The sequence below is a fragment of the Amblyraja radiata genome, chromosome 1, assembly GCF_010909765.2.
Source record: "Amblyraja radiata isolate CabotCenter1 chromosome 1, sAmbRad1.1.pri, whole genome shotgun sequence".
Taxonomy (NCBI): Eukaryota; Metazoa; Chordata; class Chondrichthyes; order Rajiformes; family Rajidae; genus Amblyraja; species Amblyraja radiata.
In genome coordinates, this window is record NC_045956.1 from 16356475 (window position 1) to 16381593 (window position 25119).

At 43.9% G+C, this 25119-nt stretch overlaps 1 protein-coding gene across 4 annotated transcripts in view; it reads left to right on the top strand.

Moving 5' to 3' along the window:
• Positions 1-23935, top strand: part of marchf1 (membrane associated ring-CH-type finger 1) — a 229414-nt gene extending 205479 nt beyond the window's left edge. For all 4 annotated transcript variants that reach the window (XM_033018210.1, XM_033018217.1, XM_033018202.1 and 1 more), the window contains 2 exons: positions 20374-20521; positions 21939-23935. In XM_033018210.1, the coding sequence (XP_032874101.1) occupies positions 20374-20521; positions 21939-22246 (456 nt within the window). In that variant the 3' untranslated portion in view covers positions 22247-23935. The remainder of the gene's footprint in view (positions 1-20373; positions 20522-21938) is intronic.
• The last annotated feature ends 1184 nt before the right edge of the window (positions 23936-25119 follow it).

Below are 25119 nucleotides of genomic sequence, written 5' to 3' on the forward strand. Positions count from 1 at the left end.
CAGTCAGCACACTCGTTAGAACAGGGAAGACATTCATTTTTACAGTGAATCGGTGCCCCTGCTAGCCATAGGACCCCAGAATAATTTGCAGATGGCTAAAATTTGCAATAAGACCTAATTTTACTGGATATGGGGACCAGTACCTCATGAAGCGATTGGTTGGGAAGCTGTGGTTAGGATTTTTCGGGATAGCATGTACCCCCATTTGGAAGATAATGGGCTAGTTAGCAACAGTCAGCGCGGCTTCGTACGTGGCAAGTCATGTCTTTGTAACTTGATCGAGTTTTTTGAGGAGGTGACAAAGGTGATCACAGAGAATAGTGCAGTGGATGTTGTCTACATGAGTTTGATTAAACCATCATGGGAGGCTGATCCAGAAGATTAAGACACATTGGAGCCACGGTGACTTAGTTGTTTAGATTCACAACTGGCTTAGTCATACTGTAGAAGACTGAGGTCTTTGGTGAAAGCATGTTATTCAGACTGGAGATCTGTGATCAGTGGACATCCACAACGATCTGTGCTGAGACCTCAGTTGTCTATGATAGATACTTGGATGTAAATGGAGATGGGTTGGTCAGTAGGTTTGCAGACGACACCAAAAACTTGGCGTGGCAGACAGTGAGGATGGCTTTCTAAGAATACAGTGATTTATAGATCACCTACAGAAATGAGTGGAGAAATGGCATATGGAGTTTAATCTGAGCAAGTATGAGGTGAATGAATTAATGAATAAGTTTGTTGGCCAAGTATGTTCACATACAAGGAATTTGCCTTGGTGCTCTGCTTGCAAGTAACAACATGACATACAGAGACAATTAAGAATGACACATAAGACATTAAACATTAATAATAAAACATTATTGATGAAACATGTGAATTAAATAAAATACCAAAGCAAAGGGAGGCTACAGATTTTTGGTTATTGAGTAGAGCTACTACTCGTGGATAAAAACTGTTTTTATGTCTGGCTGTGGCAGCTTTGACAGTCCGGAGTCGCCTTCCAGAGGGAAGTGATTCAAAGAGTTCTGGCCAGGGTGAGAGGGGTCAGAGATGATTTTTCCCACTCACTTCCTGGCCCTTGCAGTGTACAGTTTGTCAATGGAGGGAAGGTTGCAGCCAATAACCTTCTCAGCTGATCGGACGATTCGCTGCAGCCTCCGGATGTCGTGCTTGGTGGCTGAGCCGAACCAGACCATGATGGAGAAGGTGAGGACACACTCTACGATGGCTGTATAGAATTGGACCATCATTGCCTGTACAGATTGTGCTGCCTCAGCTGCCGCAGGAAGTGCATCCTCTGTTGTGCCTTGTGTGTTGTACCTCGGGTGATCAAATGTAAGGAGATTGTATATAGTTAATGGCAAGACCCTTAACAGCATTGATGTACAGAGGGATTTTGTGGTCCAAGCCTATAGCTCCCTGAAAGTAGCAACATAAGTACATGGAGTGGCATGGAAGGAATATGGTTATTTGTCTTCATTGATCATGAGTATAAGAGTCAGGAATTCAAGTTGCAGTCTCATAGAGCCTAGGTGAGGCCACACTTGGAGTACTATTCTGGTCACTTCATTACAGGAAGGATATAGAGACTTTGGAGAGGGTGCAGGAGGCTTAGGAGAACACTACCCAGATCTGAAGGTATTAGCGATAAGTGGAGGTTTGTTAATCTTGGATTGTTTCCCCTGGAGCTGAATGAGACCTGATAGAAGTTTATAAAATGATGAGGCATAAATAGGTAGTTGGTAGTTTGCTGGCTGGAAATATGTGGGCTTAGCTTTAAGGTGGTAGGGGCAAAGTTCAAAGGAGATGTGCAAAGCATGTTCTTTACTAAGAGTGTGGTGAGTGCCTGGAATGTCTTGGTGGAGGCTTTTTTAAACAGCCGTTTGGATAGGCAACAGGATTTGCAGGGTTATGTGCAGTGAGAGGAGATAAATTTAACCTGGCATCAAGTCCGGAGCCGAAGGGCCTGTTACTGTGCTGTACTCTTCTACGTTCTATGTCCTTTTTAAAAAAAAACACAAGCAGCTACTCTGGAAAGAGCAGATTAAACTTTCCCAACATATACAAAGATGATTAATAGCTTGGCCGATCCAAACTGACCCTTTCCAAGGATTCCTTTCTGCTGGTATTCTTGTAATTCCAGTTTCCCTCTCTGCTGATCAGTGGAACTGGATTGAAAACTCAGCGGGGATTTTACCAAGATGTTATGGCCAGCTGAGTGTGTTTGTTTTCTAGGGTTGATGTCCTTGGTTCAGTTAATAGTTTATGGAGCAGTGTGGGATCTGCAATTGCTTGTTGCAGCTTCAGTATAACAGCAGCTCTGTGGGAAAGGGAATTCTCACAGCTGCGTAAAGACATTCAGTTTCTAAGTTCAAGCTGAGCCATTTTAATATTCAATAAGTGATCTTTGCCATTCTGCTGTCCGTCACCCTGTAGAGGGCACATCAATGCCACGTAGATTGGAAGCTAGATTGCTGAGAAATTGCATTACATAGAGACATATTTTGTGCTACTCAGTTCAATTTCTTTGAGAATTAAAATGTACTGGAACATCCAGGACCTAATGGACAGCACAGTAATAATAATAATAATGGATGGGATTTATATAGCGCCTTTCTAATACTCAAGGCGCTTTACATCGCATTATTCATTCACTCCTCAGTCACACTCGGTGGTGGTAAGCTACTTCTGTAGCCACAGCTGCCCTGGGGCAGACTGACGGAAGCGTGGCTGCCAATCTGCGCCTACGGCCCCTCCGACCACCACCAATCACTCACACACATTCACACACATTCACACACATTCACACACGGGCAAAGGTGGGTGAAGTGTCTTGCCCAAGGACACAACGACAGTACGCACTCCAAGCGGGATTCGAACCGGCTACCTTCCGGTTGCCAGCCGAACACTTAGCCCATTGTGCCATCTGTCGTCACAGCTGGCAAAGCTGCTGCCACACAGGGCCAGAGACCGGGATTCAATCTTGGCTTCAGATGCTGTCTGTGTGAAGTTTGCATGTCCCGCCTGTGACCGCGTGGGTTTCCTTTGGGCGCTCCTGTTTTCTCCCACATCCCATGGACATGTGGGTTTGTAGGCTTATCGGCCTCAGTAAAGACTGCCACTGGTGTGTAGGGAGTGGATGAGAAAGTGGGGTAACATAGAATGAGTGTGAACAGGTTCGGCGATGGGCTGAAGGGCCTGTTTCCATGCTGTATCTCTAAACTAAACTAATCAGATGTTTTACAGTTTACTGTAAATCTCTTCCTTCCAGGTCTCCCTGCGACTGATGCACTCATACACAGGGGACACTGGGCATGTACAATGATTGCCAGTGACGTGCAGCATGCCATTGAATGCCACCCAAACAGTTTGCTTTTGTGCGTATGCCATCTGTAGGGCACTTTAGCAGAAACCAACTTTTATTGCTTCTGCCAGGCATGCTTCATCATTACTTAAGTAGATTCCATCCTTCTTTTAAGAACCTGTCTCATGCACTTGGCCAAGTAGCCCGGTAGCACAGCGGTAGAGTTGCTGCCTTAGACCAGCACCAGAGACCCGGCGTTCAATCACAACTAGGGACGCTGCCTGTGTGGAGTTTGTACGTTCTCCCCGTGACCTCTATGAGATCTTTCTGTGAGATCTCCCACACTCCAAAGACGTACAGGTTTGTAGATTATTTGGCATGGTATGAATGTAAATTGTCCCTAGTGTATAGGATAGTGTTAATGTGCGGGGATCGGTGATCGGTGCGTACTCGGTGGGAGGAAGGGCCTGTTTCCGCTCTGTATATCTAAACTAAACTAAACCTACTCATCTGAACCCATCAACCTGCCAATATGACTCAACATCCCTCTCCCACAACGCATTTGTCAAACTGAGCCATGCAAGTTTCACCCAACTACTTCTCCCCCCCCCCCCCCCCCAAACTCCGCACCCCTATCGCCTGGCATCCTGACCCCCTCTCCTCACTAATTGGTGCCTGTTGCTTCCCTATCCCACACCTCACAGTCTTGGTCTAGTTGTGTTCTCCTTGTACAAGTCTGATTCAATAGGTCACATGCTATTTGAGTCGTGGTTTAGTTTCGAGCATACAGCATGGGAACAGGCCCTTCGGACCACCAAGTAAACGCCAAGCATTGGTCACCCGTTCACACTAGTTCGATGTTATGCCACTTTCCCTGCAGATTAAGGGCGATTCACAGAGGCCAATTAACCTACAAACCCGCACGTCTTTGGGATGTGGGAAGAAGCCGGAGCAGACGGAGAAAACTCATGTGGTCACAGGGAGAATGTGCAAACTGCATCCGAGTTCAGGGTCGATCCCAGGTCTCTGGCGCTATGACGCAGCGCTCTACCACCTGCGCTACTGTGCAAACGTTAAATTACTCAGCATTACACTGTTCATTGCCCCCCAACAACCTAGTTGGAGATGTTGAGCAATTTCTAGACACCTGTCAAAAAGCACAAAAATAAATTGGAGATGCTAAAAACATAAAATGCCGTAAATACTCAACAGCATCTGTGGAGAGCTGAACATAAGGTGTTCAAGCTATGGAGGTCATCTGGCACAAAGGCGGGTTTCTGAAGCTGTATTCTGTGGCCAGACCACCCAAACCCCCAGGAGTGCCTGGTGATGCTCCCTGACCCCTCTGAGTGTTTCCAGCAATTTGTCCCTTTGTGTGTGTGTGATAGTCAGTGTGATACTGCCCTCTGGTGCTGATAATGCAAAATAGCGAGCTGTGACATGTTTATGCGGAGAATGGGAATGAATACATGCAAAAGGATGTTGTTTTACAGGGGAATCAGGAACAAAGTACCTGCATAAACCTTACACGCAGCAGGACAGGTTAACAGAGCAGTTAATAAACCATGTGGTATTTTTAGCTTCAGAAATAGATTTATGACAAAGACTATCGTATTGTCGTGTGTACTGAGTTACAGTGAAAAGCTTTTTTTGTTGTGTGCTATCTAGTCAGCAGCAAGACTATAAATGATTGCAATCAAGTGGTCCACAGTGCACAGATACAAGATAAAGGAAATACTGTTTACTGCAAGATACAGTCCAGTAAAGTGCGATAAAGAGCCCAATTAGAGGAGATAGCTTTATGGTGAAAGGGGCAAATTTTAAGGAGATGTGCAGGGCAGGTTTTTTTTGTGAGGAGTAGAATCTGGAGAGAGATGATGGGAGAGTGGTGAGAATGAAGTGGAATTAATGTTGGATTAATGTGAACAGTGGTTGATGGTGGTCATGGACTCAGTTGCCCTCAGGACCCTCTTCCTTGCTGTATGACTCATGACCCATCCCGCAAATTGAAACTACAGCATTTAACGACACCAAGATTCAGAATTAGAGATACAGCATGGAAACAGGCCCTTCAGCCCACCGAGAGTGCGCCAACCTGTTACACCAGTTCTATTTTGTCCCACTTTCTCATCCACTCCCCTACACATTCGGGGCAATTTTAAAGAGGACAATGAACTTACAAACCTACAGGTCTTTGGGATGTGGGAGAAAACGGGAGTACCCTGTAGAAAAACACGTGGTCACATGCGGAGAAAGTGCAAACTCCACACAGACAGCACCCGAGGCAGGAGAATGGGGTTAAGAGGGAAAGATATAAAGATCAGCCATGATTGAATGGCAGAGTAAACTTGATGGGCCGAATGGTCTAATTCTGCTCCCATCACTTATGAACATGAGATTAGTATCAAACTGAGCTATTTGGTGCTGTGAGGCAGCAGCTCCACTAGTTACACAAGGTTTCCAGATCCTTGGTTTCCAGATTAGGGAACTTTGCACTGCGTGAGGTTCCCCCCTCTATCATTTGACATCCCTATGCTAGTGTGGCTCTAGACGTCTATCATTTGACATCCCCATGACCCCAACCTCTTCATGTATGCTGAGTTGGATGATCAGCCATGATCATATTGAATGGCGGTGCAGGCTCGAAGGGCCGAATGGCCTACTCCTGCACCTAATTTCTATGTTTCTATGTTTCATGTCCCTGCATTTTAACTTAGTCTATTGCTTGAGTTTTGTACTGTTGGGACTTTTGTCTGAAAGCCTACCAATTGTGTTTTGAGTGGCAACTAAACATGTAATTAGAACTGCTGAAAACTGCTACAAATGGCTAAAAACCCAGCTGCATCATAAAAGGGACTGTGCATGCTTATCATGGCGAAGATTTTATTTCATTTTAACAATGAGGAAAATCAAAATCATAATCATAATTGGGACGACAGATGGCACAATGGGCTAAGTATTCGGCTGGCGACCGGAAGGTAGCCGGTTCGAATCCCACTTGGAGTGCATACTGTCGTTGTGTCCTTGGGCAAGACACTTCACCCACCTTTGCCTGTGTGTGAATGTGTGTGAATGTGTGTGAGTGATTGGTGGTGGTCGGAGGGGCCGTAGGCGCAGATTGGCAGCCACGCTTCCGTCAGTCTGCCCCAGGGCAGCTGTGGCTACAGAAGTACCTTTGAACCTTTGAGCTTACTACCACCGAGTGTGACTGAGGAGTGAATGAATAATGCGATGTAAAGTGCCTTGAGTATTAGAAAGGCGCTATATAAATCCCATCCATTATTATTATTATTATAATCATAATCTAACAGGAAATCTTGATTCAGCTAAACTGGAATCAAATTGTGATGTTCAGAGTGCAATCAATTTATGATCACTAGATGGCATTGCTCACCCTTAAATCAGAATCTCAGAAATGCCCTGCTTTTTGACCAGTTTGAAATGTCTTTCCTCAGGTTGCGCTAAATTTGTGTATTGGTCATATTTTATGGTTGACAGATAAGAGACCATCGGGTTTTGTTAGTTTGTCCATGTTAAGGTGAGAGGGGCCAAGTTTAAAGGAGATGCGTAGGAAGGAACTGCAGATGCTGGTTTAAACCGAAAATAGACCCAAAAAGCTGGAGTAACTCAGCAGGTCAGACAGCATCTCTGCCGAAAAGGAAAAGGTGACGTTGATTTCTCTAACTTCAAGTAACCCGTGCATCCCCTCTCTCTCCATCCCTCCCCCACCCAAGTCGTGCCAGCTTCAAAGTCGTCATGTTGCCTCATTGTCTGTACTCGTTCTCACCTAATAAACACCTAACAATGGCCCGTTTCCTTTATCAACTTACTTTTTTGCATATATTTCACTCATTTACAAGATACAAGTTATTCTATATCTCTCTACATCAGTCTATATCTCTTGTTTCCCTTTCCCCTGACTCTTAGTCTGAAGAAGGGTCTCGACCCAAAACATCCTATTCCTTCTCTCCAGAGTTGCTGCCTGACCCGCTGAGTTACTCCAGCTTTTTGTGTCTATCTTAAGTTTAAAGAAGATCCATGGAGCATGTTTTTTAATCCAGAGAGTGGTGGGTGCATGGAATGCACTGCCAGGCTCGATGTTAGAGACTCATATGATAGTGGGGATAAAGAGGCTCTTGGATGGTTATAATGAAATCTTTCTCCATCTCACATAGATATGCAGAGAATGGCAACAACCGATGAAGGCTGCAACAGATCTATCATCTCTAATCGTCTTGGTTCCCTTGCCATTGGAATTAGTTGATTGATTGAGGTAGTTGAGGCCAGTTCATTGGCTATATTTAAGAGGGAGTTAGATGTGGCCCTTGTGGCTATGGAGGGGGTATGGAGAGAAGGCAGGTACAGGATACTGAGTTGGATGATCAGCCATGATCATATTGAATGGCGGTGCAGGCTCGAAGGGCCGAATGGCCTACTCCTGCACCTATTTTCTATGTTTCTATGCTTCTATGATTTGTGAAGGATCGTGTGCTTCTTGGAGTGCAACATCAAGTACACGTTAAACAAACACAGGCACAGGCGTCTTCGTACTGTGAGTTGCAAAGCCAGGATTGGACTCATAAGCCACCTGAGAGTCCATAAAAACAACAGAACATAGACCATCATCTTCGAACTCGAGGGATAGCCACGACTATGTGTGGGAAGGAACTGCAGATGCTGGTTTAAACCGATGATAGACACAAAAAGCTGGAGTAACTCAGCGGGTCAGACAGCATATCTGGAGAAAAGGAATGGGTGACATTTCGGGTCGAGACCCTTCTTCATACTGGTTGATGTTCTATGATCTATGTACTATTCTATGTTCTGTGACCATGGTAGGCAGCATAGTGGCTAAGATACATGACTGGGGTTCAGGACAATTAATCCAGTGGATTTGAGTTCAAATCCTACCACACCGGAGCTGCTCTAAGTAATTGGAGTAGCTCAGTGGGTTCATGTGCTCTTGAGATGCTGCCTGACATGCTTTGTGTTTTCCTTTGTGGATCAGCAATAGCAGTTCCTTGTTTAGAGTCATAGAATCGTACAGATTGGAGACGGGCTCTTCAGTTGAACTTGCCCATTCCAACCAACATGCCCCATCTACATTTGTCCCACCTGTCTGCATTTGGCCCACATCCTTCTAAACCTATTCTATCCAAGCACCTGTCCAAATGTATTTTAAACACTGTGATACTACCTGCCTCAAGTACACCCTCTGGCAGCTTGTTTCATATACCCACCACCCTTTCTGTAACAAAATATTGCCCCTCGGGTTCCTATTAAATCCTTCTCCGTTTCACCATAAACCTAGTCCTCTGGTTCTTGATTCCTCTACTCTGGGTAAAAGACTGTACATTTGCCCTGTCTAATCGCCCCAGCCTACGGCTCACCTTAATCAGGCAGCACTCAGATGACCAAGCGACTGGACTTTGAAAATGGTGCCAAACCTGGTGACGCTTGTCTCCAGTCTCAGTGGACTATTTCTATGCACCTTTTACTAATCGGGGATTGTGCTTGGGTATGGTAATACTCTACTGAACTGTATAGAAAAAAATAATTTCATTGTACCTCTGTACCATTGATAGAAAAGAACCGTTGAACCATTTTGTGTTCAGTGTTAAACCCATGAGACCATTAAGGACTAGCTAGTGGGAATGATGCAGCTCACTCTTCACATTGCTCAGTACCCTGTGCTCTTCACATTTTCCAGACCAGGGGTCAGATGGGAAGAGCACCCAGTCGATGCCTCTGAGATCTGCCCTTGGACTCTGTGTGAGGTCCAGCAGCAGAGTTAGAGGCTGTACATGGTGGTGTCTGATGATTGAATGGCGGAGTATACTTGATGGGCCAAATAGCCTAATTCTGTTTCTATTACATATGACCTTATGACCAGACTCCAGCTTGCTCCTGACATCCACAATGCAATGGACGTGCAGTAGTCAGGAACGAGCTGACTGGCAGTAACTCGTGAGCAGTATAATCCAGCCCGAGGACATTTAGGCAACAATCTCTCTCGCTTTGAAGCTAAACCTTCCCTATCATATGCTCCCTTCTAGTAGAGATAATAGTTCTCAGTTTGGGAGAACCCCAGCCTTATCCGATAGTGGGAAGTCATAGAGATTTCAATCCAGAAATATATGAGGCATTTTACCTGGACAGGGTTAACTTGGTAACTGGATACATTCACTAGTAACAAGGAGTGTACTTGGATAGACAATAGACAATAGACAATAGACAATAGATGCAGGAGTAGGCCATTCGGCCCTTCGATAATAAAGGAAGCTTGGAACCACAGGTCCAAAACTTTTCAAAAACAAATTGATTAGGAGGCTAAGTAGACAGACTGGATTTTCCCATATTAATAAGGGTTTAAATTGTAACAACAAGGATTTGCTGCTATATCACACAAAACACCAGTGAGTCATGATGATTGTACAGTCCACGCTATTATTTAGGAAAGATGTTATTAGGCATGAAGTGATAGTTTTCTCAGCATTAAGATGTTGCCAGGACTTGAGGATCTGAGCTAAAGTTGTGCTGGGCTAGAACTTTACTCCTTTGAGCGCAGGAGGCTAGGGGCATAATATCATGAGGGGGATAGATAGGATTAATGCACAGAGTCTTTTACCCCTAGTAGGGGAATCAAGAACCAGATGCCATAGGTTTCATGTGAGAGGGAAAAGATTTAGTAGGAATCTGAGGAGCAACTTTTTCACACAGAGGGTAGTGGGCATTGAGAACGAGCTGCCAGAGGTGGTAGTTGGGACAGAGGAGGTACTATTGCAACATTTAAAAGTAATTTAGACCAGTACATGGAAAGGAAAGGTTTAGAGACATAGGGTTAAACATGGGCAGGTGAGACTAGCTTGGCTGGGACATCTTGGTTGCAAGTGCAGGTTGTGCTTAAGGGCCTGTTTCCATGCTCTATGGCTCCATGACTGAATGACTCGGAGATGGGAAATGGAAACTGTGATTGATGGTAAGATCCAGCATGGAAATAGGCTCTATGGCCCACCATTGCACACCAGTTCCATGTAATACTACATTTGTATCCATTTACTGCACACTAGGGGGAATTTATAGATGTCAATTAACCTACAAAACTGGCACATTTAGGATGTGGGAGGAAACCAGGGCACCCAAAGGAACCTCACGCAATCACAGGGAGAACTTCAAATCCCACATAGACAAAAGCCGAGGTCAATATCGAACCCGGGGTCTTTGGCGATGTGAGGCAGCAGCACTACCAGCTGCACCACCGTGCTGGTCTGAAGAAGAAAGCTTAGATTGATGAGGTTTCTTTTCTTGGTGAGCATGGAGGGTTGAGGGGAGAATGAATCGAGATGTCATAAGATATAAAGAGTGCGGAGGAAGTGAAGAGGGTGGGCTATTTCCCTATTACATGAAGCTTGTTGATGTACAAAGCTGGATGGCAATGTGGGTGGTGAGGGAGATGTGGAGATGGTGCAGGTTATCTGTACAGTCTTCAGTGTATAAACAAAGATGGAAGATAGATTACAATAGAGTAACTGAGTGTCCTTGTGCATGAGTCACAAATACTTTCAGCAAGCAGTTAGGGAGGAAAATAATTTTGTTCACTTTATTTAAATAAAGTAGTAATTACATTTGTAATGTAAGGCGACATGGTGGAGCAGCAGTAGAGTTATTGCCTTACCACGCTCGCAATGCCTTAGAAACATAGAAACATAGAAAATAGGTGCAGGAGGAGGCCATTCGGCCCTTCGAGCCAGCACCGCCATTCATTGTGATCATGGCTGATCGTCCCCTATCAATAACCCGTGCCTGCCTTCTCCCCATATCCCTTGACTCCACTAGCCCCTAGAGCTCTATCTAACTCTCTCTTAAATCCATCCAGTGACTTGGCCTCCACTGCCCTCTGTGGCAGGGAATGCCATAAAATCACAACTCTCTGGGTGAAAACGTTTTTTTCTCACCTCAGTCTTAAATGACCTCCCCTTTATTCTAAGGCTGTGGCCCCTGGTTCTGGACTCGCCCAACATAGGGAACATCTTTCCTGCATCTAGCTTGTCCAGTCCTTAGACCCGGGTTCGATCCCAACTACAGGTGCTGTCTGTACGAAGTTTGTACGTTCTGCCCGTGACCTGCGTGGATTTTCTCCGAGATCCTCGGTTTCCTCCCACACACCAAAGATGTACAGGTTTGTAGGTTAATGTATGGCTTGGTGTATGTGTAAAGTGACCCCAGTGTGTGTAGGATAGTGCTATTGTGTGGGGATCGCTGGTGGGTGGGCTGAAGGGCCTGTTTCCGCGCTGTATCGCTAAACTAAACTAAAGGGTGGAAAATAATTTTGTTGGCTTTATTAAAAAAGGTAGTAATGACTTTCACTAATTATCTAGTGCCCTAGAGTAACATGTACCAGTCTGCTCATCCTACTTGGGGAAAGATGCATTTTTTACAGGGAGCATGCAGCAAGAGTCATCAGATTCATTTGTGAGATGATGGCTTTTTGTAAGAGTGGAGGTAAAGGTTGAGTAGGCCAACATTCTACTGAGTTCAGAAGAGTCAGATGTCATCTTGTTTGAACACAGTAAATTCTTCAGCAGCTTGAAGATTAGTTGCTGAATTAATGATTCCCCTGGCTGGGATGTGTAGAACCTGGAGCCATAGTCTCAAACTAAACAATTGCTCATTCAAGACCGAGATGAGATTTTTTTCCACACAAAGCAGAGTAAATCTTAGGAATTGTCAGTATATCTGAGACAGAAAGTGATAGATTTTTAGATGCCAAGAGAATGAATAAATTTGAGGTTAGTCACCAGGAAAGTTAAGCTGAGATATTAGATCAGGCATAATCTTTCTTTATGCGGCACAGTGACACAGCTGGTAGAGCTGTTGCCTCAAAGCCCGAGACCAAGGTTCGATCCTGATCTCGGGTGCTGTCTGTGTGGAGTTTGCATATTCTCCCTGTAGCCACGTGGGATTCCTCTGGGTGCTCCGGTTTCCTCCCACATCCCAAAGACATTCGGGTTTGTAGGGTAATTGGCTCCTGTAACATTGCCCTTAATGGTTAGAGAGTGGATGAGAAAGCAGGGTAGCATAGAATTAGTGTGAACCAATGATCGATATGAACGATGGGCTGAAGGGCCTGTTTCTTTAGACTTTAGAGATACAGCGCAGAAACAGGCCCTTCGGCCCACCGAATCCATGCCGACCAGCAATCCCCACAAGCTAACACAATCATACACACACTAGGGACAATTTACATTTACACCAAGCCAATTTGCCTATATACCTGTACGTCTTTGGAGTGTGGGAGGAAACTGACACTGCCGGAGAAAAATTTTGCAGGTCACGGGGAGAACATACAAACGCCGTACAGACAGCACCCATAGTCTCGGGACGACAGATGGCACAATGGGCTAAGTGTTCGGCTGGCAACCGGAAGGTAGCCGGTTCGAATCCCGCTTGGAGTGCATACTGTCGTTGTGTCCTTGGGCAAGACACTTCACCCACCTTTGCCTGTGTGTGAATGTGTGTGAGTGATTGGTGGTGGTCGGAGGGGCCGTAGGCGCAGATTGGCAGCCACGCTTCCGTCAGTCTGCCCCAGGGCAGCTGTGGCTACAGAAGTAGCTTACCACCACCGAGTGTGACTGAGGAGTGAATGAATAATGCAATGTAAAGCGCCTTGAGTATTAGAAAGGCGCTATATAAATCCCATCCATTATAGTCAGGATCAAACCCGTGTCTCTGGCTCTGCAAGGCAGCAATTCTACCGCTGCACCACTGTGCCGCCCAGCACAGTTCCTTGCTGTATCTCTAAAAAAAATAGTGAAGTGGCTACCTGCAGCTGAATGGCCTGCTTCTATTTCTTATTTTGACATCAAAAGAAAATAAATATCAAGCAAGTTTAATGGAAAGGAAATACTTTTTCTTCCTTTTGAGCATTGTTGGCAAATGTAGCTCACTGCCTTATAGAAACATAGAAACATAGAAAATAAGTGCAGGAGTAGGCCATTCGGCCCTTCGAGCCTGCACCGCCATTCAATATGATCATGGCTGATCATCCAAATCAATATCCCATACCTGCCTTCTCTCCATACCCCCTGATCCCTTTAGCCACAAGGGCCACATCTAACTCCCTCTTAAATCCAGCCAATGAACTGGCCTCAACTACCTTCTGTGGCAGAGAATTCCACAGATTGGCAGAGAATTCCACAGATTGCCAGAGAATTCCACAGATTGCCAGAGAATTCCACAGATTATAGGGCAGTGGAGGCAGAAATTCCCACTATATTTAAAAAATAAAAAGCATTCAAGATACCACAAGGCTACAAAATCCAGAATACTGGGATAATGATGCATCAATAACACACATATATGGGACAGGGCGTGCCACCTGTGCTGTAAATGTCTGATGATGCAGTATTGGAGCTCCTAAAGTCTTAGCGTCTGAAGTCCTCCATGAAATAGTTTCCCTCCACTCCCCCCCATACATTTCCATTGTCCCAGTTTCAAGCTGGGGGCCAGTACCGATCCGAAACATCACTCATTCGTTCTCTCCAGGGATGCTGCCTGTCCCGCTGAGTTACTCCAGCATTGTGTATCTATCCTGGATCGTCAGGTTTGTGGACCAGTCCTTTATTGCTGCGGACCAGTAGCCCCGTAACTGTAAACACCAGCCCTTCAGTAATTCACTAAGTGCTGCTCCCCCTCCTCAGGCTAAAAACCAAAGTGACAGACAAAGCCCCTGATACACGGCCTTTGCAGCCAGGGCACCGATCCGAAAGTCACCCTGCTGATCCACAACAAGACTCCGCTGCAGCCCCAACACAGCAAAGCCAGAGAGTTAGAAACGTGTTCCTGCCCACCTCATAAAAACCACCTCCTTTTAACTTTTCCCATGCGGACCCCACTTGGCTTGTCTCTCGCAACCCCCTCCCAAACCCTCGTCTCCATCTGCTCCCCTCGGAAGAAGCGCAACACGAGTGAGAAACTTGGCAGACGTGACTCACGGGGAGGATGAGGAAATGTCTGTGAAAAGCGAATGAAAACAAAGTGATAGACGGAATGGATTTGTAAGAAACATGAAAAGATTATTTTACATTATTTTACCTTCATTGGCATAGGAAATCTCTTAATATTAAAAGATTACTTTACGGGGACAGAATAAGATTGTCTCCATCTGGAAATGATTGTTTTCCAGGGTGTTCATTTTTTTAAATTATTTTTCTTAATGGCAGTGTTGTCTGTAGCTGCTCCTTCTCCCACTAGCTGGGAGAGCAGAGCAAGCTGGGCTCAGCAGGATGGATAATCACACATCTTCTCTGTGATGTCTAACTGCTCCAAAGTGGCGTGTGTGGAAATTGTCAACCAAACTCCCAGAAGATGCAATCTAAAAGCGGAACGCTTGCCTGCACTTCAACGTGACTGACACTAATATAGCACTGACACATCGGCTGTTTGTAAAAACATGTATAGATATTTCAAGAAGGGTAAATGCAATGGAAGGAGTTTAGTTTAGAGAAATACCATGGAAACAGACCCTTCGGCCGACCCGAGTCCATGTCAACCATCAATCATCGGTTCACACTAATTAGTTTGAGTGGGTTTGGTTTAGAGATAGAGCATGGAAACAGACCCTTTGGCCCACTCAGTTCACGCTGACCATCGATCAACTGTTCATGGTCGTTCAATGTTATCTCATTTTCTCACAGTAAGCACACTAGGGGCAATTTACAGAAGTCAATTAACCTACAAACCCGCACGTCTTTGGGATGTGGGAGGAAACCATAGCACCTGGAGGAAGCCCATACGGTCACAGGGAGAACGTGCAAATTCCTCACAGACAGTACCGAAGTCAGGATCGAACCCGGGTCTTTGGCGCTGTGAGACAGCAGCTCTACCAGCTATGAGATGGTGCTGCCCCGTGTTAGGAGCAAAGGCGTTATAATGTTGAGCAAGACATCTTATGCTTGACATACTAATATCAAAATGTTGGCACGCTTTGTCAGCACCTTTGGGATAATATTTGATATCACAGATTGTCAAGAAAAAAAATAATCGTTGATCTGACATTATGACCTCATCGCTCTACGTCAAAACTAAATGCAAAAAGAAAATCATAATGGGCAGTGAGAGCTGGGTTTGAGCCACCAACTCCAGATATTGAGACACCAATCTTGACAACAATGTTGAGTACTTGGGCAAAGTGCAAACAGGGAGATACAAGAGAAGGAAAGGAACTTGGATTTACTCATTTTGACAGCCTGCACTTGCTGGAGTTTAGAAGGATGATGGGGAACCTCATTAAAATTTACCGAATAGTGAGAGGCCTGGATAAAGTAGATGTGGAGCGGATGTTTCCACTAGTGGGAGAGTCTAGGACTAGAGGTCATAGCCTCAGAATTAAAGGACGTTCCTTAAGGAAGAAGATGAGGAGGAATTTTTTTAGCCATAAGGTGATGAGCCTGTGGAATTCTTTGCCACAGAAGGCTGTGCCACAGGAGGCAAAGTCAGTGGATATTTTTATTACTAATTCTTGATTAATACGGGTGTCAAGGGTTATGGGGAGAAGGCAGGAGAATGGGTTGGGGGGGGAAGAGATAGATCAGCCATGATTGAAGGCGGAGTAGGCTTGATGGGCCGAATGGCCTAATTCTGCTCCTATCACATATGAGCTTATAATTTTAATCAGACATTTATCTCCTCCTGGTATTCGAGGGTAAAGGGCAGGTTGTATGTGGATGGTCTGAGCTCAAGTATGCTCAGAATACAAGGACCAGTGGAAGGATTGGAACTTAAGATTGACAGCATCGGTCGCCAGTATTTCATGAAAAGTATTGGTAGAAAGAATAAAGTTCTCTCATTTAGATTCATTGATCTTGAATAGTTTTGCTATTACTTATTTGGCTTAATTCTTATACCTGTCTCTTCCACAACCTCTACAGTGCAAGAGTTAAGGGGCTGCCCCACTTGGGTGACCTAATTGGCGAGTTTAGAAGAGTTTAAATAGTGACACGTTGAAGACCTCCTTCGACTATGTAGAAAACCTCCTTCGACCTCCTTCAAATATGTTGAAGACTAGCTACGACTAGCTTCGGGAAAATTGGACACCGAATAGTGGAGATTGAAGACAACCTCCTTCAATCTCCATCGACCTCCCCTCGACTATGAAGAAGACTATCCACGACTACCTTCGACTACCCTCAATTACCTATGACTAATATGCCGACCTACTACGGCCTACCACGACTAAACCTACGAGTAAAAAAAGTATTGATTTTTTCCATGGCAACCATTTTTTTACTCGCGGGCATTTTTTAACATATTGAAAAAATGCTGCGACCTAGCAGAGGCCTCGAGTACGCGGAGACCACTCTCGAGCATGAAGGAGAGATGCGAAGACCTCCTACGACCTCGTGTCGACCTTGCTGCGAGTATGAGTCGAGGGTAAACTCACCAGAACTCGCGGATTTGATCGCCCAAATGGGACAGGCCCTTTAGATTTGGTGTCATTGGAGACGGTGCATAGCAGTACTAGGTCAAAAATGTGAACCATTGTATCATCAACCTGTTATAGTTTGCTTTCATCATGCAAAGTTTGTCTTGAAATAACATTGAAAATCCTTTCTCGATGTTTAGCAGCACTGAGATGACATGCGTTAGTGATGTTAATCCATACATCCACTGTCGGATACAACATCATCACTAATACTCTAATCTGATTTTTTTAGTAGGGTTGCAAACCTACTTAAAATAAGAGTCTGATGTTGTTGGGCCGCACAGTGGTGCAGCGGTAGAGTTGCTGTCTTACAGCGCCAGAGACCCGTGTTTGATGCTAACTGCAGGTGCTGTCTGTGCAGAGTTTGTACCTTCTCCCTGTGACCGTGTGGGTTTTCTCTGGGTGATCCAGTTTTCCTCCCACACTCCAAAGATGTATGGGTTTGTAGGTTAATTGGCTTCTGTAAATTGTAAATTGTCCCTAGTGTGTAGGGTAGTGCTAGTGTACGGGGGTGATCGGTGGTGGGTGCGGACTCAGTAGATCACAGGGCCTGTTTCCGCACTGTATCTCTTAAATCTAAAATCTAAAGTAATGCTAAAATAACAAAGACGTAAATACTGGGTAAGTGCTACGAATTCCACAAAATAGTTTCAAGGTCATGCCATGTGAGGTTCAGTAGGTTGAACGTATAGCAATGGATTAGACCTGAGTTTAGAAATTGACTTGATCACAAGATTCGATTTAACTCAGAGTAGATTCCAGTTGTAAACTGTACAGTTGTTACTACTTGGTGTGTAGGAAGGAACCACGGATGCTAGTTTAAACTGAAGATAGACACAAAAAGCTGGAGTAACTCAGCGGGACAGGCAACATCTCTGGAGAGAAGGAATGGGTGCCAAACTGACTGCGTACAGAAACCATCCAAACATCAGAGTGTGCTGCGATTAACAAGAGGTTCGTTCAGTAGGTAAGATGCTGAACTAAGCAAGATCTTCGGTTTCCTCCCATACTACTGTCAAAGTTTGTTTCTTAAAAAACAGATAGCAACAAACGTTGAAGGTAGACCATGGCAATCTTTAATTGATTCGTCAGACGGGAGTGACAAAAGATCTACAATGAGCACAAACATTGCTCAGTGCTTCTCGGGCTCCCACTCACAGAACAATGGAGAGTTAGCACAATTATACGTTTTTCTTATCAGTAAAACGCTCCTACCAAGTCTGAATATGACATGACTGAAAGATTCTGTAGCCTTTCACAATATAGGAAAGATGGGTCCAAATTGTACTCATCCAATAACAAGTTATTACTTATCTCTGGGGCGTCAGCTATTTTTTTTCAATCTTGGCTTCTTTATGGCCATGGAAAGAAGCACATGTTATTACTGCAGGCTGCCATCTTAATGTCTTTATTGAAAGGACTACCTGTCCTCCATATTGTGTTCATATATTTTACAAAGTCATTCAGACTTGGCACCGAGCCATTCTTTTGTTCTACTAGTCCATGCTTTTGTAGAAGAACGACTCCATTTTAGATTTGACTATTAGATTTGGCTATTAGCTCTTTCACTACAAAGACGTATAGGTTTGTAGGTTAATTGGTTTGGAATAAGTGTAAACTGTCTCCAGTCTGTGTAGGGTTGTGTTAATATGCTGGGCTGGCTGGTCGGTGCGGACTCGGTGGGCTGAAGTGCCTGTTCCCACGCTGTATCTCTAAACTAAACTACACTAAAAACTAAACTAGAAACAGGTTCCATTTATTTTTTCACTCCCTCAATCATGAATGTATGCTCATCTCTTGCATGAGGTCGTACAGAGACACCAGGTTATGGCCTCAACACCATTTTCCTCTTTACTTTCCCCATACCCCTTGAATTCCTTTTTGTTCAAATATCTATCAGTCTCCACCCCGAATACACTTGCTGACGCAACCATCATATTGTACTGGGGCACGGAATTCCAAAGATTCACGAATCTCCGTGATGGGGCCACGCGGCCACAGTACAAACAGTACAAACGTACAAACTCAGTATAGATAACACCCGTAGTCGAGATGGAGCCCGGGTCTCTGGGGCTGCAAGCACTGTAAGGCAGCAACTCTACTGCTGCGTCGCCGTGCCGCATAGGCATGCAATTTTAAGAAGGACAAAAATAATAGGTTGCTTGGGAACACCAGGACTTGGAAATCCCCTTCAATTCACGATCATGCAGTCTTAGAAATATACCGCTGGTCCTTCGTCATTGTTTGGTGTAAATCCTGGAATGCATTGCCTAGCAACACTCTGGGAAGTACCTACACCAGGAGGACTGCAGCAGTTCAAGAAAATGGCTCACCACCATCTTCCCAAGAGTGACTAAAAATGGGCAGTAAAATACTGGCATTGCCAATGGCATGGCCATTAAAAATATTACAATCTATTGCATTGCAAGTACTAATGTTATTATAATCTAGCAAGATAAGCAAACCACATGCTCATTACAGATGTAAAATTTATATCTTCATCGATTAGGAATGGAATCCTGCTTTCCCTTGATAGATTTAATGTGAGAAAGGCAACGTTTAAGGGAGATGTGCAGGGCAACTTTTTTACACAGAGGGTGGTGAGCTTCTGGAAGGAGCTGTCTGGGTTGGTGGGTCAAGCTGATATGACAGTGGCATTTAAGAGGCTTCTGGATAGGCAGAGAATGGAGGGATATGTATCATACTCAAGTCAATAAGAAATGGTCATGGCATCATGTTGAACACAGACATCGTGGGCTGAAGGACATGTTCTTGTACTGTACTGTTCCATGTTCTAAGTCCTGAAATGAGAAGGCATTGTTACTCAGCAAGTGCGTACACAACCCATTCAGTCTGAGGCTTCAATTTCAGCAAACTAATTAGCATATTTTTAAATAAACAGTGGAGTTGGATTTTTGACAATGGTTACTTCAGATTTATTAACATGATAATTGCTTACAGAACGGCGTCACGGTGGTGCAGCGGTACAGTTGATCTTACAGCGCTTACAGCGCCAGAGACCTGGGTTGTCTGTATGGAGTTTGTACGTTCTCTCCGTGACCGCGTGGGTTTTCTCCGAGATCTTCGGTTTACTGCCACACTCCAAAGAAGTACAGGTTTGTAGGTTAATTGGCCTGGGTTTGTATACTTGGTATAAGTGTAAATTGTCCCTAGTGTGTGTAGGCTTGTGTGGGGAACGCTGGTCGGTACTGGTTCGTTGGTCAGAAGGGCCTGTTTCTGCGCTGTATCTCAAGATTCAAGATTCAAGAAGTTTATTGCCATGTCAACAAGTTGATAGGAATGTGTCTTGGTTCGCTCTCAGACAGATACAATACAGTACAATACAACCACTAAACTAAACTAAACAAAAAATTAAAAGACTAAAACTAAAAACTAAAAACAATGGGATGATGTCCTGTCACTCAGCAGCAACCTCTCTGCTCTACAGATGTTTGCTTCAATTTGCTCTGGCGCAGTCACACCACCTGCAGTCGCTGTTGTGATGTGCTGTTTACATGGTTGCTCACTTGCATTTAGCCACAAAAGTAATTTCTTCACTGTCTCTCGCCTGTGTTTCTTCCAGTGGGAAAAACTGCAGATGTCAACAAGTGAGCGGAGGAAGATTATCTGCTCTGTCACCTTCCACGTTGTTGCGATCACCTGCGTAGTGTGGTCCTTGTACGTTCTGATAGACCGGACAGCGGAGGAGATCAAACAGGGTAACGACAATGGTAAGAACAACATATTTACCAACCTGCTCTTATATTCTGGAAACTTGCTGAGTGCCGGCGTGAAAGAGACAAAGGAATCAGAATCAGCATCAGTGGATTTCCCTAAGGAAAACTTCCAGGAAATATTTCAGAACCTGCTTGCTGGATCACAAGCTTTAAATTGTGGATGCAATCTCTTGAGAGTTTTCAATGTCAACGCACTTTGGGCTATATTACAATGCTTGCTATTAATGGTAACTGAACGATTTCAGCACATTGGCAAAAGGCCCAGGTGTCTATTTTAGCAGCGATCACAGTTGCAGCAACAAGATTCCGATCATCTGATAAGTGCCTGATCAGAATGAGAAAGTAAAGAAAATGCAGATGCTGGAAATCTGAAACAAAAACAGAAAATGCTGCCAACAAACAGCTGGACAGACAACATAGAACTTAGAACAGCACAGGAACAAGCCTTTCAGCCCACAATGTTTGTGATTAACATGATGCCAAGATAAACTAATCTCATCCTCCCATATACGATCCATATCCTTCCATTCCCTGCATATCTATGCATCTCCAAAAGCCTTTTAAACACCACTACTGCAAGCATCTATAGAAGGAGAACAGTGACTTAAGAGATTGTCTTGCCAGTTTCCAAAACAAATCTCTTAAATAGCCTATACTTTCAGATGGAGGCTGTTTGATTGTGGCAGGGAGATCACAAGTATTCACCTCATGTTTGGACATGCGGGCGACTGCAGGTGCTATCATCTTCAGCAAAGAACAAACCTAAGGAAGGGAGATGATGGTGATGGAGGCAAGTTAAGATAGAGGAGAAAGGGAACAGGTAGGGTGAGGTGAGGAATGGGGATGGCAGGGGAGGGGGCGGTGACAGGTGTGTCTGTTTATCACCTTCTAGCTTCTGTCTCCACAATGGTGACAGATCGGTTTAAACACAATTTGATGTCTCTTTCGCTGTTATTTATAGTATTTATCGCTTTTCCACATAAATTCCACAAGGGCAAACTTTATTTCGTATCTCATAATTTTTGAATAGTGGATTGCAAAGGTGAATTTCCGTAATCCAAATGACCGTAACGCAGGAATCGCTTATAGACAGTAGTGTAGGCAAAGGTCACTAGAATCTCTACCAGGGAGATTTAGCATCAAGACCTTGCTTAGTGTTTGCGGTTGCTCATATGTCTACATAAGGGAATAATAGGTTGCACCTATATTATGCTTATATGTGTAGAAGCATAATAAATGCTTCTGCACCTTTATTGCAGCAATACTGGTAGTAACATGCATGCGTGGCCAGATAGAACAAAGGCTCAGGCTAATCTTTCAGAAATGTATACATTCACCGTTTTTCAAGTATAAAAATGAAACAAGATAAAAGAAATGTGCAATGGATAAATATGGTATTTATTTTTTATAGGTGTTCTAGAATGGCCCTTTTGGACAAAATTGGTGGTGGTAGCCATTGGATTTACAGGAGGTCTTGTCTTCATGTATGTGCAGTGTAAAGTCTACTTTCAACTATGGCGAAGACTGAAAGCATATAACAGGGTGATCTTTGTACAGAACTGCCCAGACATTGGCAAGAAGATTGGTGACAGGAACACTTCAAATCGGCAGTGCTCTGACAACAGAGACAGTGTTACTGTGCCAGTGTCACAAACAGACACAACCTTACAGAGAGCACCAGAGGTACAGGTTGGTATCCTTGAAGTTGCACCTGCGTGACGTCTTTCTGAAGTCCGTTTGAAGACCCAAGCAGTTTTTTTTGAAATCCATTCCTTTCACAAGTATCAAAATGTCAATACTTACAACGGCACAGTCCTTCTCAGAATCCTACCAGAAGTACAGAAAATAAACAGGCACGGTCAGCAGAAAACCAACACGTCGCTGCCTGTGGAAGTGAACTAAGTAGTGGTGTATTCCATGGTGTTGGACATGGTACATGTAGTACACAAAGAATGTGTGCAATATCCTACTTTGGATTTTGTAGAGGGGAAGCACTTTTAATTTTATGGCATTTATGATGAAACATTTTGCTATTGTTAGGCTCTGTTTCGAAATGCTAATCTTGGAAAACCAGTCTTTCAACAGTGTAATAGTTATGACTTAACACTCTGGACATTTGATCAGAGTTTTCTAATGAGATGTGTTGCTCAGAATACACTGGCTGATGAAGAAAAAGCAAGACTGGTATTTCTTGTTCATTTCTAACACACCAACGTCACCGTGGCTTAAGCCAGCATTGAATGTGCTGAAACCTTCAAGAAACACTCACCTTAAAGTTATCACTACCGTTAGATCGTTGCATTTCTTTTTTGTTTTAATTGTATAAATATTAAATGTTGACATGGTCTGACAAAGTGCTATCTGAGTCCAAACCAGAAAACCAATCAAAATCCACCTTTCGGAAATACCACAACTAATTTAACAATGTTAAGGTCCCAAGAAACCCGTGTGGATTCATAATCCTCAACCTTTATGCAAGATGGACATGTTTTAAAGAAAGCCAGACTTTAATCAGAAAAATGTATATCGTGATTCTTGATTAGTAGGGTGTCAGAGGTTATAGGGGAAGGCGGGGGAATGGGGTTGAGAGGGAAAGATAGACAGATCAGCCATGATTGAATGGCGGAGGAGACGTGATGGGCCAAATGGCCTAATTCTGCTCCTATCACTATCCCTATGAACATGATAATCCATCAATGCCAGGAATTGAAGAGTTGAAACTTGTGCTCTCCGTCAATAGGCAGCTGTTGCGGTGAAACAACTAGTTCACTCTAGCACCGGGCGATGAGCAAAGTGAAGTTATGATGCTGTATAGTTCTAACATGGGTACTATAATGTGGAACTTCCCAGAGGATTCAGAATATGCAAAGCTTGTGGCCCAACACAAATAAATCACTGCCCTTGTTCAAAGTGATAATTTCAATAAAGTACATTTTGACGTTAGTCATTGTCACACTAAATTTCTATAGACTGTGAATTCATCAATCTGTCTCCAACCCCTAGATTTTCAAACATTTTCCCATGCATCACCAAAGAGTTTCCTGGCCCTGTATTAATACTGTATTGAAATTGGATTGAGCATCTGTTGCAAGTGGGAGTTTATGCTTCGTTGACTTGTCTAATCTATTTGGTGTTAGAAAGGGGTATCAAATGTGGTACAAGAAAATCAAAGCTTTCACCGTTATTTAGTAGATGTGCTTTTAAAGAAAAGGATGGCCTTTACGATATTGAGCCGAAATACAGAATGTCAGCTGACACTTTTTACATAATTCAATGTTTCAAACTTCATAATCATTCTACTTAATCTCATTGCTGTACGAGGAAATATTTTGGCACAATAATGAAATGAATGTATATCCTAGAGCTCATCCAATATTATTATAGAATTAAAACCATGGAAGTCTTGTATCTTCGTGTGTTTTGCATTGTTAAATGGGAGACAGTTTTTCTTCCCCTCAGTACAGTTTACCCCCCATATATACTCTTGGACTAAGACCCCAATCTCAATTTGACAGGCGGCTTAAAATCTACTATGTAGGGGCATCTCTTTTGCTCTTTACGATATGACAGTTCCCACCATAACCAGGAAACTGGAATAAGCAACAGCCATTTCTTATGCAGAAATCATATTATTTAACCTGTGATAAATTTCACAGGATCTTTTGATGTGTTGTTCACACCAATGTCAGGCAAACACCTAATGAAACTATCAAAAATAGTTTAGTTGGTTGTGGATCAAGAGAGAAATTTCTTTGGTGGTTCAATGGCTCTTTATTGTCACGTATGCACGGCACAGTGAAAATCTTCTGCACAACCACAAACGCACAGTCACAATATTGCAGCCGTTCACGATGTATACTATGTTCTGGGAGACTGAATTGCTGGATGAGAGTGACAAGGCGACCCTCTACCTTATATTCTGCCCTTGCCAGTGTAAATCAGTTTAGGGTTGGCAGTTTTAGTACAGTGAGGGGCACACCATGTCACATTTATCACTATTTAAAGGGACACTCAGCAGACAGCCAGAGACTTGATTAAACAACTTCATAAGTGACTGCACCTGTCAAATACCTCAGATTGTGCAACAACTATTAGAGAGTATTTTCTCCAGCATTTTGGTCCTGAGATATTCAAAGGGTGCCTCAGTAGTAACACCATGGGCAGTACTCCAACAAATAAGGCATCAGAAAAGGTAATCAGACGAAATGTGTAGGAAGGAACTGGTTTAAACCAAAGATAAGCACAACATACTGGAGTAACTCAGCGCGACAGGCAGCATCTCTGGATAGAAGGAATGGGTAAAACGTCACCCATTCCTATCCAAAGATGCTGCCTGTCCCCCTGAGTAACTCCAGCATTTTGTGTCCAACTATAGAATGGTACACAGGTTAAGATGGCCAGGAGGTGAAGACTTACCCACCTGAAGGAGCTACTGCCACTGATTTTTCAGAGACACCATACTCCACCTGGTTCTCTTCGATGGGGTATAGGCTTACATGGTTTAGGTTTTCCAGGGCTGTCATCGCAGAGGCACACAAAGCTTTGTGAGACGGCCTTCAGCTAGGTTGTTGTCATCTTTCTACGGAGGTCAT